The sequence below is a fragment of the Anolis carolinensis genome, chromosome 1 (genome assembly GCF_035594765.1).
Source record: "Anolis carolinensis isolate JA03-04 chromosome 1, rAnoCar3.1.pri, whole genome shotgun sequence".
Classification (NCBI taxonomy): Eukaryota; Metazoa; Chordata; class Lepidosauria; order Squamata; family Dactyloidae; genus Anolis; species Anolis carolinensis.
Window position 1 is genome coordinate 328646571 of NC_085841.1, and position 13584 is coordinate 328660154.

The 13584-nt window shown below is 39.0% G+C and overlaps 1 protein-coding gene across 3 annotated transcripts; it reads right to left on the reverse strand.

Annotated features, from left to right (window-relative positions):
• Positions 1 to 74: 74 nt before the first annotated feature.
• On the reverse strand, positions 75 to 13549 carry fam161b (FAM161 centrosomal protein B). Of its 3 annotated transcripts, XM_062967699.1 has the most exons (10): positions 13407 to 13549; positions 11426 to 11742; positions 10121 to 10674; positions 8362 to 8684; positions 7296 to 7423; positions 6727 to 6894; positions 6253 to 6352; positions 5634 to 5767; positions 4924 to 5004; positions 75 to 1051 (listed from the first exon to the last, which is right to left on the reverse strand). In XM_062967699.1, exons 1-10 carry the CDS (start codon positions 13470 to 13472, stop codon positions 898 to 900), a joined length of 2025 nt encoding a protein of 674 aa, XP_062823769.1. In that variant the 5' UTR covers positions 13473 to 13549; the 3' UTR covers positions 75 to 897. The 3 variants fall into 3 exon arrangements, with proteins under 3 accessions (XP_062823769.1, XP_062823772.1, XP_008124015.2); XM_062967702.1 differs by lacking the exon at positions 4924 to 5004; XM_008125808.3 differs by lacking the exon at positions 75 to 1051 and having other exon boundaries at positions 1908 to 5004.
• Positions 13550 to 13584: the final 35 nt, after the last annotated feature.

Genomic DNA, 13584 nt, shown 5'->3' on the forward strand with positions numbered 1-13584 from the left:
ATTTCAGTATAAAATACAGTACAATAATTAATCATATCAAGAAATACCTGCTGTAACAAAAGTACGGTTTAAAATTTCTCTTTTACCATGAGTTTATTGAGTCAACATGAGTACACTTAAAGGTTTATGTGGGTACAAATCCTAAAAAATAAGGATGCACGCTACACATTTTTTGAAACTTAAACTTGTACCCAAATATAGAATGTAACAAAGATAGAATATTATTTGGCATAAGGCAAATGTGTCTTTTGCTGTTTGTTGCTATGTGTCTTCAAGACCTTTCTGACTTACATTGATCCTAAAGTTAATCTATTATGGAATTTTCTTGGCAAAATTTGTTCAGAGGGGTTTTCTGCTACCTTTCTTCAAGGCTGAGAGAGTGTGACTTGCCCAAGGTCATCCAATGGGCTTCCATGGCCAACTGGGATTTTGAAACCTGATCTCCGAGGGTCCCCATCCAACAGTCCAACCTTAATTTCTTGCTTTTAGGCCAGAATTACTCACAAAACCACATCTCTGTTTAAAAGTTGTTTATGATCATCTTGCTCCTGCTTTGTGCAAACAAGCCAAGAAGGCTTGCATCAAAAGCGGAAACAATGACTAATAGATTGTAAACAAGTGTAAATATTGCTGCTGAGTTTAAATCATGACTTGATATTCTGGCTTGCTTAGACAGCATTAACCATAGCTTTCCAGCTGTGACAGGAAGCCATGGTTACTACTTTTTTAAAGTCATGTTCTAGTATTTGCGCAACCGTACAGGAACATCAGTTGTATCTCAGTTTATTAAAGTGAGAATAGAACCAGGTCCTAAGTATGTACTACATTTGGACTACAGTGTTCCCTCACTTATTGTGGGGGTTACGTTCCAGGACCACCCGCAAAAAGTGAAAATCCTCAAAGTAAGAACGCTATATTTGTGTTGTTTGCAAGTAGCGTCTCTGTCCCCTCCTCGCCTCTCAAGCACACACATGTGTGCTCCCGCCGCTGCCTTGTAAGGCGAAAACAAAGCTGCTTCAGCCTCCTTTTCTCTCCCTTCCTTAGGCTTCTCCTTGGGAAGAAAGTAGAAAGAGGGATTTATAAGGGATTTATAATATTTTGTGATTTATACTATCATTTTAGTGTTTATTAAAAACCCGCGATAGTGAGGGAGTGAAAAGTGAACTGCAAAGTAGGGAGGGAACACTATAGGACTATCCAAATACCATATTGTGACTTCTCCAATACTCTTAAGATAGACTTTAAAGGGTTAAACTACTGGGTGCTATTCAAGATAAGGTTGCTGTTATATAGAAACAAATAATGACTAATTCCCTAGAAATCATGGAGAACTTCATTACTCTTGTGCCACTTTGTGTGGTCCTTCCCTGCACCTAAATATGTGAAAGGCAGATTCTGCCTGACCTTGGAATCTAAGAAAGATGGGAGATCACCAATGAATTTTGAATGCTGTAGATAAGATTTCAGAGGAAGGAACTGGCAAAACCACCTCTTAATCATTTCCTGCATAAGAAAACCCTAAGAAATTCATGGGATCACCCTAAATTGACAGGTGACTGGAAGGCATATGCATACACATTAAAGATAGCTCTCCACATTCACTGGAGTTTGGGGTACAGGACATCTGTAAAAGTGAAAATTGGCAAATAAAGCTATTTATTCTGTTTGTTGTCTTATATATATATCTCAATGAATACAGGGTTTTTTTAAATTGCCATTTTGCTTTACCTGAAAACCCCTCTTTTGAAATTTTGAGGTCCTCCACCACAGCTCTGTGGTCAACCTCTGCTGGAAGTGGAGCACACAATCGCACTGGAGGATCTAGACATTCCTAGAATGTTTTAATCAAATAAATAAATAATCAAGCCCACAAATGTGGAGGGCTAATTATACTACCGCTCTTTGGATTTTGGAATTTTTTTAATACATATATGACATATTACTTCTTTTCTTTGTCACACAGAAATAATTACTGGCATTAATTAATTTTCAAATTTCTCAAAAATATTTTAAGAAAAGTATTGACAGTTGGATTTAAAATTTCACACATATTAAGATAATGTCAGTATACAAAACGTGGTATGACTGGATAGTGTGTACGTAGTAGCAAACATGCATTTGCTGCAGTGTAGTATGTGAAGTGGCTCTTAACTGAAGAGACAGAATTACTAGATAGAACAGTGATGGCTTAGGGGCATTAAATCTGAGCATAATTTCAGATCTCAAGTTCGTTAGATTTATTTTATTTGGGGAAAAACTGTCTGAAACAAACAGGAAACATCAAACTCTATGGTGTATCATACTATTAGGTGCAGTGTCTACAGTCTGAGGCTTACACAGACTTCTCTGCAAAATCAAGACAGATGAGCTATTAATACAGCCTGGATAAGGGTTTGATGGAAGTATATTTCAACAGGAATCAGGTGAATAAAAATACTTGAGTCTATTGTCTTTGAAATATCTCAGATGCAGTAAGCTGACTCGTAGTTTTAGACTCATTTACTAAGGATTGAATACCAGGGCTTGTCATACATTCCCCTAGTCTGAGAGTTGCTCCTTGGAGTAAAAATGAAATGCAGACTCCACAATTCTTTTGGTGTACAACATTTGTGTACACCAGAGCTCGCAGCACGTTACTGTGTTGGTTACAATGTGTAGGTGTGTCGAATGAACCTCTAACTGTGAAATAAACAATAAATAATATATTTTGAAAAATATAAATGACAGGTTTTCAAGAGACAGGTCCTCATACATTTCATTATTACAATTTACGTAAGTATTCAAATCTCTTATAAAGAGTTGTTGGAACCTCTAGTTTACTAGCAAAACTGTTGTGAAATAATGTATGTCTAAAAAGTGTCACCAATAGAAAATATTTGGAAAAGTTTGGTCTAAGCAGTGGGTATGAAAGCAGAAGGGCACTGGAAAAGTATGTTGCTTGGTGCCAGAAAATTTTGTCTGCTTTCTCTCACCGCTAGTATGTAACCATAGAAAAAGTGAAATCACAAATGTAATACACCAATAGAATTCCAGGCAGTAAAGGCACATTTTAACTTGCCTGTTGTCCTACACACACGCACACCACTCGAATGAATAGAGCTTTCTTCCAAGAAAGCTACCTAGAATTAGAAACGCATTTGGGATTGCAAAGTCTTAGTTAACTTGAAACAGTAATGCAATCGTCTCAGTTGCCACAGCAAATGCCTTTTTATTAGCCTCGTAGGAGGCTGGGAGTAGAAAAATTGAGAGTAAATTCTCTGACTGCTACTTAAAGTGGTGGTCCATGAACCAGTGTTGGTCCAGGAACCATAAGCTGCCACTCCTTGAAGAGATTTCAGGCGAGAAAGAAATAATTGTAGTCAATGGATGCACATATGGTATCTGTCCCTGGCACACCGGAAGAAAAAAAAAATCACTAGTTCCCCCATATGAAATAACTTAAGAAGCACTTCCCTTGTTGTAGTAACTCATCTCTATTCTGTCCCGAAGCAGGGTATTGTGACCTTTAAGTTACCATAGAAATTAATACTTTCAATAATATGGGTATAGTGGGCAATTCAGCAAGCAAAGGGAGGGACTCTAGGGATTGTGTCAGCACAGTAGGAGTGCAAAATTATCTAAAGTGCAACAGATCCAATTAGGTACTTAGCATGATCACGCATAAATAACTGTTATGATTGAGCCTCATGGCTCTGTTACTGACAGACGTGGGCGTAAGACTCCTCGAGAGTCAGATACTCTCGAGGAGCGAGAAAGAAAAAGACTGCGAGACATTTTTGCAGCACCATCTGACGAAGAGTCTTTTGAGGGGTTTACGGAGAGAATGGAGGAGGGGCTGGTTAGCTCGGAGGAGGATGAGATGGATTGGACTCGGGTGAGGGAGGAATTGGGTGCCACTGGCCATGATGGGATAGAAGATGAATGGGGACCTTCAGGATTAGACCCATGGTCTAGCTGGAGGGATGGGACGGGATCCACAGCTGGAGATGCTGTGGGGCGTAGTCAGAGGTGTTCCAGCTCTGATGAGGAAAGTGATGAGGAAACGCCCGGGTTAAGGAGGACAGCTGACAGTGATGAGGATTTGTAACTGGCATAAAATGGGGCTTGGGAGCAATTGCAAATTGCGTTGGGCAAGGTAATCTGGACGAACGCTTGGGATCTGTGTGGGACGCTTTCCTGAAGACTGGTGTGTTTTCGTGTGCTGATACGTAAGTTGTTTTGGAATTCAGGGTCAGACGGCGGGAGGAATTGTGTGGGCATTTGTTTGTGCAAACCTGTGCTTACTCTTATTAGCTTGACCTTCCGTCGTCTTCTTGACGGACGCCATCTCCTGCTTTGAAATTCGGACTGAACTGACCACGGCTTGACTTCCCCCTTCTTGGACTTGGAAACTACAAACGTCTGCTTCTGGCTTTGATCTACGGAAAGGAACTGGGTCTACTCTACTGCTACAATCCTTGGCTGATCTGTTCGTGCTGGAAATCCTGTCTGCTGTGTGTGTGGGAGCGACGCAAGTTACTCTAAGCACAGTGTTGGCAGCAGAGAGGAATCTGCTGCCAATTAGTTGCATTCTTTTGTATCTTTTGTTCCTCGGCTTTTGTTTTGTTTATCCCCAGGCTGAAGCAAGCAGTTTGTTTTTACCCGGATTAAACCCCGGTTTAATCCGGTTTATCTTTTGAACGTTTTTCCTTGTCCCTTTTTGCTCCTAAAGGCTAATACTGCCTGGCCCTTGTATTTTACGGGCATTTTTGAGTTCTGTAATCCAATAAACTCTGTTATCTTGAATCTTGTGGCGTTCTGTCCTTGACAATAACATTATGCTGGCTCCATTTTTTCCTACTGTAAATATTGCCTAAATCTGATTGATTATATTTGATTAGAGAATAAGCTAGAGATACATGGAATGTCTCAACAGATTCCTACTCTAATTCCAATCTTCTCTGTCCTTCTTGAGACAGTTCCTTTATGATATCAACTTCTGTATCCCTCTGGGACTTCTGGATTCTGTTGATGAAAAACAGTAATTTCAAATATTTTCAGAATGTAATGTGCCTCTTGCTAGTAACAAGACTGAAGAAGTAGTTGCAATACTATTTTGGAATTCCTTTCCATTTGGTAAGGATCCCACATACATAATTTTCATCATGGTCTCCCAACAAAACTCCCAACAAAATTTGATGACAGTGTGACTCAACTTAGATAATCCAATAAATTTTACAGCCAGGCAGGGAATTTCAGTATATAGACTACAAAATAAACCTAAAGTCAGGGCAAGGAAACATTCTATCATGGAGAAACCACCATTTCCCAAGTCTTCACTATAGGCCCAGCAGGCATTTGAGGGTGGACCTTTTCCTGTCTCAATCCCCCATTTTTAGTTCTAGGCTACTGTAAAGCTGAAATCACATTGGGGGAAATTAGAGACTCAGACTCCTACAAATTCAAAACTTCCTAAATCAACCTCTGCTGATGGTATATCTATGCCTACAGAATTTTCCAAAGCAATTTCCTTACCATGGCAAATAATCAATTATATCATATCCAGCAACCCCATAGCCAGCTCTGGCTGACTGTCGGATTATATATAACTGATTTTATTTTCAGCATAGATTTATTCTATGCCCTTTATATACCTTTTTGTTGCAGACTTCTCTTTCCTTACTGAGCCAGTGGCTTCTCTTCCTTTGTTTCTTACAAATTCTTCATCCAACCCAAATTGCTGCAAGGTTTCTTGGAAGAGCCTCTGAGCTCCCTGCCGAGCACCATGCTACCAAATCAAAAGTGACACATTTTAGCAGATCCTCTTCCCTTTGGGAATAATTCAAATTATTTTTACACTAAGATGGCAAGTAGATATCCATTTTAATATTGGTAGAAATGTGTGCTTTAGACTGTTCATTTGAGGGAATATTTCGAAGGCCATTATATTGAAACTGATCTACTTTTGACTAAATTGAAAAGTATCCTGTACTGCATTATGCTACCTGTACATTAAGGCCATGTTTACTTTTATATCAGTTATGAGAATCATGCAACAATCTAGATATAACTCCCATCCCTCCTTGACAGTAGCTATGCTTTCATGGGTTGAAGGAAGTGCCAGTCAAACATTTCAGGGACTACATGATTCCCACTCCTGCTTTACAGAGTGTAGTATAGCTAATCTATAACTAAAACAGTCCTTTGTTCTTGATTCCCTCATCAGGTTTTTGCTAGCACTTCTTTTTTATCACTCATACAAGAACTGGTTACCTTTGTGACCTGTTCAAATAAATATGGTCGGTTTTTCACTCGCATCTTCATTTCATCTAGTTCTTTTTGATACTCTTTCAGTCTTTTTTGGTCATTCTGCCTGTAACAAGAGTTTTCCTTACTGACAGAGAAAATAGTTGAAGACTTGCAATTAAACATTAAAAAAACAACAACATAACAGTGCTGAAACAGGTTGAGCATCTTTATCTGGAATTCTGAATCCAAAATCCTGGAAAATCTGAAATTGTCCCCATAGGTAATAGTGACATCTTTGCTTCCTGAAGATTCAGTGTACATACATACAATTTTTGTTTTCATGAATAACATTCTTAAAAATACTGTGTGTCAAAACTTTGGTACATATTACTGTGCTCATGCTTTTTCCCCTAATCCTGTTCTATTCACTAAGTTCATTTCTTAGTAACCCTTTATTAAATTCCAGTAATGTATTACCTAACCAATTTGAATACTGACCAGTTCTGTTTCAGCTTTTCTTTGTACGTCTCCTCCAAGCTTTTATGGGGATCCATGGCTTTTGCTCGGGAATTCACAGTCTTATGCATAGCTTGACATTTCTTCCTCTGCAGCTCAGCCCAGCGAGCTCCTTCATTCTCCTTGTATTTTTTATCCTCTTGGAGGAATCTGTTGAGAAGGACATAGTAAGCAAAACATCAGTATTTCAAAATGAAATCATCCAAAACCAGAAATCAAACATGAGCCAGTCAAGTTTTCCAGGTAAAACAAAGTATGTGAACAATGTGAAGCTGTATTAGTCCTCTGCTAGAAAAAGAAATGTGGCTAATGGTGACACCTATTTCATAAGATGATCAAAAATTGCTGAAAGGTGAGAAAGTTTATCAAAACTGACCAGAATCTTTCCTCCTGGTCATATTTCTAATAATTTCTCCACATTATCTGAATACTGAGTTTTTAACCTAGAAGAGTTTGGGCCATTTTATAAAATATAAGCTCAGTTAACATGACTTGAACACAGTTATTACCCACAACGAATTAAAGAGATAATCACAGATATTATTGCTCACTTAATAGCAGATTTCCTCTTTCTTGCTGCATCCGTTATATAGACTGGAAGTGTATTGGAGGAAAGGGAGGAAAGACAAGTCAAAGAACGGCTTCTTTGCAGCGGTGCCTTGGAAGGCTGGTGTACTTCCTGAAAGCAAGAATATTTTGTACTGATTTTAAAAGCTTTTATATCCCTTTAGCTGTATGTTCATTCTCTCGTGTACATGTATGTGTGAGTCACTCCATGCACTGAACACCTATTAAGACATATGCAGTTGGGCTAGCAAAGCAGTTTTTCCTGCTGCTTTTACTAACCCAACTAAAGCCTCCAGTGGCTAGCTATTTTAGCTAAGGGATTCAATGAGCTGTACTCCCAAAGAGTAAGTTCTGGCAAATACCTTCCATTGGAGGCAGTGGAAAGGGAAAACATTTGAAAATAGCCACCCTTTCCATCTTCTCTTCCTGTCAATGTTGAGCTGGTAAAGCTTATGAAATGGCATCTTATCTACCTCCTCTTTATCTCCATTTTAGGATTTTCTGTCAATAGTGGAAGTACAATTGGCCCTCCGCATTGCAGATTTGATTGTCCATGGATTTGATTAATATGCTATCTCTAGGAATCTCTAGATCTTAAAACACAATTCTGTTGAATGTGTTGTCAAAGGCTTTTGTTGACAATTCTGTTGTCAACTTTCAGCAGAAGTTGACAGCAGAACTATTCTGAAAGACTTACAGATTCCTCGAGAGGTTAAAAAACAGCATATTTTAATTTGTGTTGTTTTTTTTTTCCTTTTTGTGGGGGTCCTATGTCCCTAACCCTAAAAAATGTGGAGGACCCACTGTATGTCTGTTATCTCCTTCATTTTTAAAAGTTATTCCAATAGAAAGCAATTATATTTAAATATAAGTTCACTGCTTGTTGTTCTTGTTCCACAACATTTTTTTCAAATAGAAAGCAACTATTTTTTAAAGAAGTGGCACTACAGGTTTTTCTTGTTCCACAACAATTTTCTCCCCAATAAGGACTAACACTGCAATGTAAACATGAAGTAGGCTAAAGGAGTAGGTTAAAACTATTGCTTTTACCATCATCTCCTGATGTTTGCAACGGAGATTAGATGTTCTCAACTGGAATGGTTTATTATGAGTTGCTTCTTTCATTTCTCGTTTGCTTTGTGCATCTCGTTGGAAAGCCCAGTAAAGTCCTTCAAAGTCAGGCACTGATTTGTTAATTCTTGGTTTAAAACTGAAGTTCTCCTGTAGAAAGCTAAGCTTTTGTTCCCTGTTTTTGGTGGCAGTTTGGGATCCTTTCTTTCTTTGTCTATTGTCCAACTCAATAGGCGCCCAGGAGGTTTCCAGTAAATCCTTAGATCTCATCTGAATACGGATTTTTCTTAGAAGTTCAGTTTCTGAGAATTAAAAGCAAAACCAATAAACATTCAGCATTGGAAAAAGGTATGCAAATCTAGCTGATGTTGCAGTAAAAAAGCTGGGAACTCTAAAATCATGTAATTTGGAATCTCCTATACCAAATGCAAAACTATGTAGAATATATATATTATTTAGAACAGTTCAGTAATTCTCATTGATTTCCTGTTTGAGTTCAGAAACTGTGCATTCTAGCCATGCCTTTGAACGAAGCAAGAGCAATCAAGTCTGAGGGTGCATCTACACTATAGAATTAATGTGGTTGATTTATTTATTTATTTTTACAGCTTTTATTTTCTGCCCTTCTCACCCCGACGGGGACTCAGGGCGGATCACAGAATACATATATGACAAACATTCAATGTTGATTATAACAATGACAAGACAGACAACAGATAGAGTATATAAGCTTTCCCATCTTTTGGCATGTTTGGAGTCTGTGCTTGATTCCGGCCACCAGGGGGTGCTGTCACCCATCTCTCTGCCAAAGAGCTTTCTTTTTCGTAAATTTCCTTCTTTTTCTGATCAAAATGCCGAGCCTAAATAAATACCTGCCCGCTTTTAATGCGGTTCCTATTTATCAACTCAAATTTGTTTTCGAACTGCTAGGTTGGCGGAAGCTAGTCTTAAAGTCAGGAGCTCACCCTGACCCGTGCTTTGAACTGTCAGCCTTCTGGTTGGCAAGATTATTGCAGCTTGGTGATTAACCTGCTGTGCTAAAGCCCAGGCCGACAACCACTTTAACTATGGCCCCATCTGCACTGCCCTATAATGCAGTCTGAAACTACAGTATATGGCCAGTATAGACACATATAATACAGTTCAATACAGTTAAACTGCATTATATGATTCTATACTGATCATATAATGTAGTTTCAGACTGCATTATAAGGTGGTGTAGATTGGGCCTATCATGGCTAAGTGCTATGGAATCATGGGAGCTGTAGTTACACAAGGTTTTTAATTTCTCTGACAAAGAGTGGTGGTACCTCATCAAACTACAAACTGCAGAATTCCATAGCATTGAGCCAGTGCAGTTAAAGTAGTGTCAAACTGCATTAATTCAACAATGTAGATGCACCTTTAGTTAAAATCCATACTTAAAGAGGCTTGCTGCCACCAGAAACATTGACCTCACAGGCAGAAAATAACAAGGGTCTACAGAGAAAATCTGCAGAAGCTTGACAAAACATTTTTAAAGAAACCCTTACATTTTATCTACTCTTCCCTATTGAGGAAGAAGAATTTCTGGCTACTAAGCCTAAATCACCCATACTGGAAGTTCCAGTCAAATTGCAAAACCCCCAGGGACAGCCTTCCCAGCAAAAGTAAACTTCTTCACAGAGGAAGAGTACATCTTGACAGCTGCCATAATATGACATGACTCTTTTCCTGGAATACACACTCAACCCTTTACCTTTGAGTTTATCCCCAAACACTGGTTCAAAAGTGGACTTGGGGATCCTCTTCTTGATTTTTGGTGCTGTTTTGTTAGTAGAACCAATGATGTCCAGAACCTTTTGCCGGATGGCCTCCTTTCTCTTTTTTTCTTTTTCTTCAAAGCTGAAGGGTTTTTGCATAGAAAAAAGCAGTTCCCTTCTTTTCTGCATCTCCACCTGTCTACGGATTTCATTCTTTTCCATGATTTCCTGGTAGAGGGGCAAATAGACATGCGCAGGGACAGGTTGGGCCCTGAACTGTTTCTGGCATTCCACTTCTTCTTGGCTTTGTCTTTTCTGTTCAGTTGTCTCAAGTTCAAGGAACACGTGCGATTTTAACAACAGAGACTTTTTGCGAGCTTCTCGCAATGTCATTTTGAAGGGCTGAGGAATCGTGATAGAAGACATCCAAGCAGCTGAGGCACTCTTTGATTTGGAAAAAGATAGCGAAGGTGAATAATGATTGCACAGATCTTCTGAGTTATTTAATGTGAGGTCAGTCAAAGAGCTGACCCTTCTTATGTTCCCGGACCTAAGGATAAGGTACAAAGGGCACAAAGGCAAAGAGAAAGATTATATCTGAGAATGCTTTCCTCTGAATATATGAAACAATTATGTACATTTTTAGCAGACACTTGCATATTATGGAAGAGTTTCAAGCCTACTGCATTCTTTTATTGGCTGGAAAGTCTTCCTTAGTATGACTTAGTAGAATAACAGCACTCAAGTGTATTGTAAAAAACTAGAGTTACCTCCCCCCAAGCTTTTTCTTCCCTTCCTTTCTTCCCTCCCTCCCTCCTCTTACTTATCTGGGCTTTGACTCTGCCCATCACTCCCTTTGTAGCTCTTTTCTTGCTCCCTCCCTCCTCATTCTACACAAATTACCTTTCTTTCCCAGTGACATCACAGAGGGCCACTTCACCTAGCAACAGCCTATCCTTGACCTAGCAACAGTCAATCTTTCCTTATCAACAGCCTTTGTGGGACAAACACACCGACAAATAAACATACATGCTTTGACTTGTATATGTAGATAGATAGATAGACAGATAGATATGTAGGTGTAGATATAGATCAGGCATGGGCAAACTCTGGCCCTCCATGTGTTTTGGACTTCAACATCCACAATTCCTAACTGGCTGTGAGGAATTGTGGGAGTTAAAGCCCAATACATCTGAAGGGCCAAAGTTTGCCCATGCCTGATATAGATAGATCTAGGAGAAATCTCTCCAATACAACTTGTTAATACTATGGAAAAAATAAGGCACTGTGATACATTTTACCTTAAAGCTTCACTGTACTTTGTTGGCAACATCAGTCTTCCATTGTCCTGGAAAAAGTCTTCCAGTTCCTTGTCTTCCTTGGATGGTTTGAGGATGTTCTCCAGTTTTAGCTGGTACATAAGACCTAACTCTAGCAAATACTGTCTGTTTTTTTCTTTAAGGATCTGAAGCGAGTCATAAAAGCCCTGGTCAGAATGTGAGGAAGCAGCTTCATCCGACAGGAGCAAATCCAGCAACTCCCCTCTATTGGGTAGACTGGCATGGCCGGCCTGCCCAATGTGTGACTGAGAATCTGACTGTCCTTCCATCGAAAAAACCTGGGACAATGAGAACAACAAGAAAAAGACATTGAACACTGAAAAGCATTTCAAAAATCATCTTCATTATCATTATTGTTATTATGATAATTATATTTATTCATATCTCACTTTTTTTTCTGTGACAAGAGACACAGAGTGGCTAGGGGGAAAAAGAAACATTGATTTCATATACACCACTTTCATGAGCTTCAGTTTTTCAACAAGCCAATCAGACTAGTAAATATGCTATGCCGTTTAATACTGTGATTTCTGTCCCTGCATAGCTACTTGCAAATGAAACCCTAACTTTCAAATAAATGTGCTTCTAATGGTTTCCATGAAAGCAAATATTATTTGTGATGTAGTGTAATTTTAGATTGTTCCTACTGCTTATTTTTCTATCTTTTTTTTGCTGTTGCTTTCAGGAGTTCTACTTCAGAAAATGATGTCTCAAGATATCTAAAACTATCATCAGTGTATCAATACTATTAATAATAATAATCCAGAACCTTGGATAAGCGAGTCTTGGATAAGTGAGACTCTACTGTAGTAAAATATTGTAATTTAATGCTTATATTGTGCTATGCCAATAATACATTCTGTGTTCATTTGATTTGTAAGCTGCTCTGAGTCCCCTTCGGGGTGAGAAGAGCGGGATATAAATGTAATAAATAAATAAATAATAAATAAAATTATTAAAATATTTTAGTCACCACCTAAATAAATAAATAAATAAATACAGGGGAAATATTTTTTAAAAACAATAAAATAATGAGTTGGTATGAGTTTTCCAGACTGTCTCGGCATGTTCCAGAAGCCTTCCCTCCTGACGTTTCACCCACATCTATGCCAGGCATCCTCAGAGGTTGTGAGGTCTGTTGGAAACTAGGCAAGTGGGGTTTATATATCTATGAAATGACCAGGGTGGGAGAAAAAAAACACTTGTCTGTTTGATGCAAGTGTGAATGTTGCAATTGGGCAGCTTGATTAGCATTGAATAGCCTTGCAGCTTCAAAGCCTGGCTGTTTCCTGTCTGAGGGAATCTTTTATTGGGGGGTGTTAGCTGGCCCTGATTGTTTCCTGTCTGGAACAAAAAAATGATAATAAATTATTAGTACAGTAGAGTCTCACTTATCCAACATAAACAGGCCGGCAGAATGTTGGATAAGCGAATATGTTGGATAATGAGGCATTACGGAAAAGCCTATTAAACATCAAATTAGGTTATGATTTCACAAATGAAGCACCAAAACATCATGTTAGACAACAAATTTGGCAGGAAAAGTAGTTCAATACACAGTAATGCTATGTAATGCTTACTGTAATGCACAGTAATGCTTACTGTATTTATGAATTTAGCACCAAAATATCACGATATATTGAAAACATTGACTACAAAAATGCGTTGGATAATCCAGAACATTGGATAAGCGAGACTCTACTGTATTTCAGTTATTACTACAGTATTTGCATTATATGTGTACTTTGCTTTATTATGCCAACCCCTGGTTTTATTTGGCAAGGAATAGTGCCATGTCCTTTCGTCAGAAATACAGACATATAGCAGCTGATATTCCTTGGCGGTCTCCCACCCAAGTATAAACCAGTGCTGACCCTGCTTAGCTTCAAAGATCAGCGAGGTCTACTGCTTTGGGATATTTAGGTCATTATCTGCACCGTACCCGTCCCATCTGCTTGGGCTCCGCTCCAGCCGCCGAGACCGTCATTGTCGGCTCGACCACCACCATGCCTTGCCTCGAGAACCCCGAGCAATAGGAACCCTCCTTTTGGAACGTCGCTGACGCGGCCCCGCCCTCTCTCGGCACTCATTGGTCGGGTTCTGTTGTCCTCTCGCCGTTG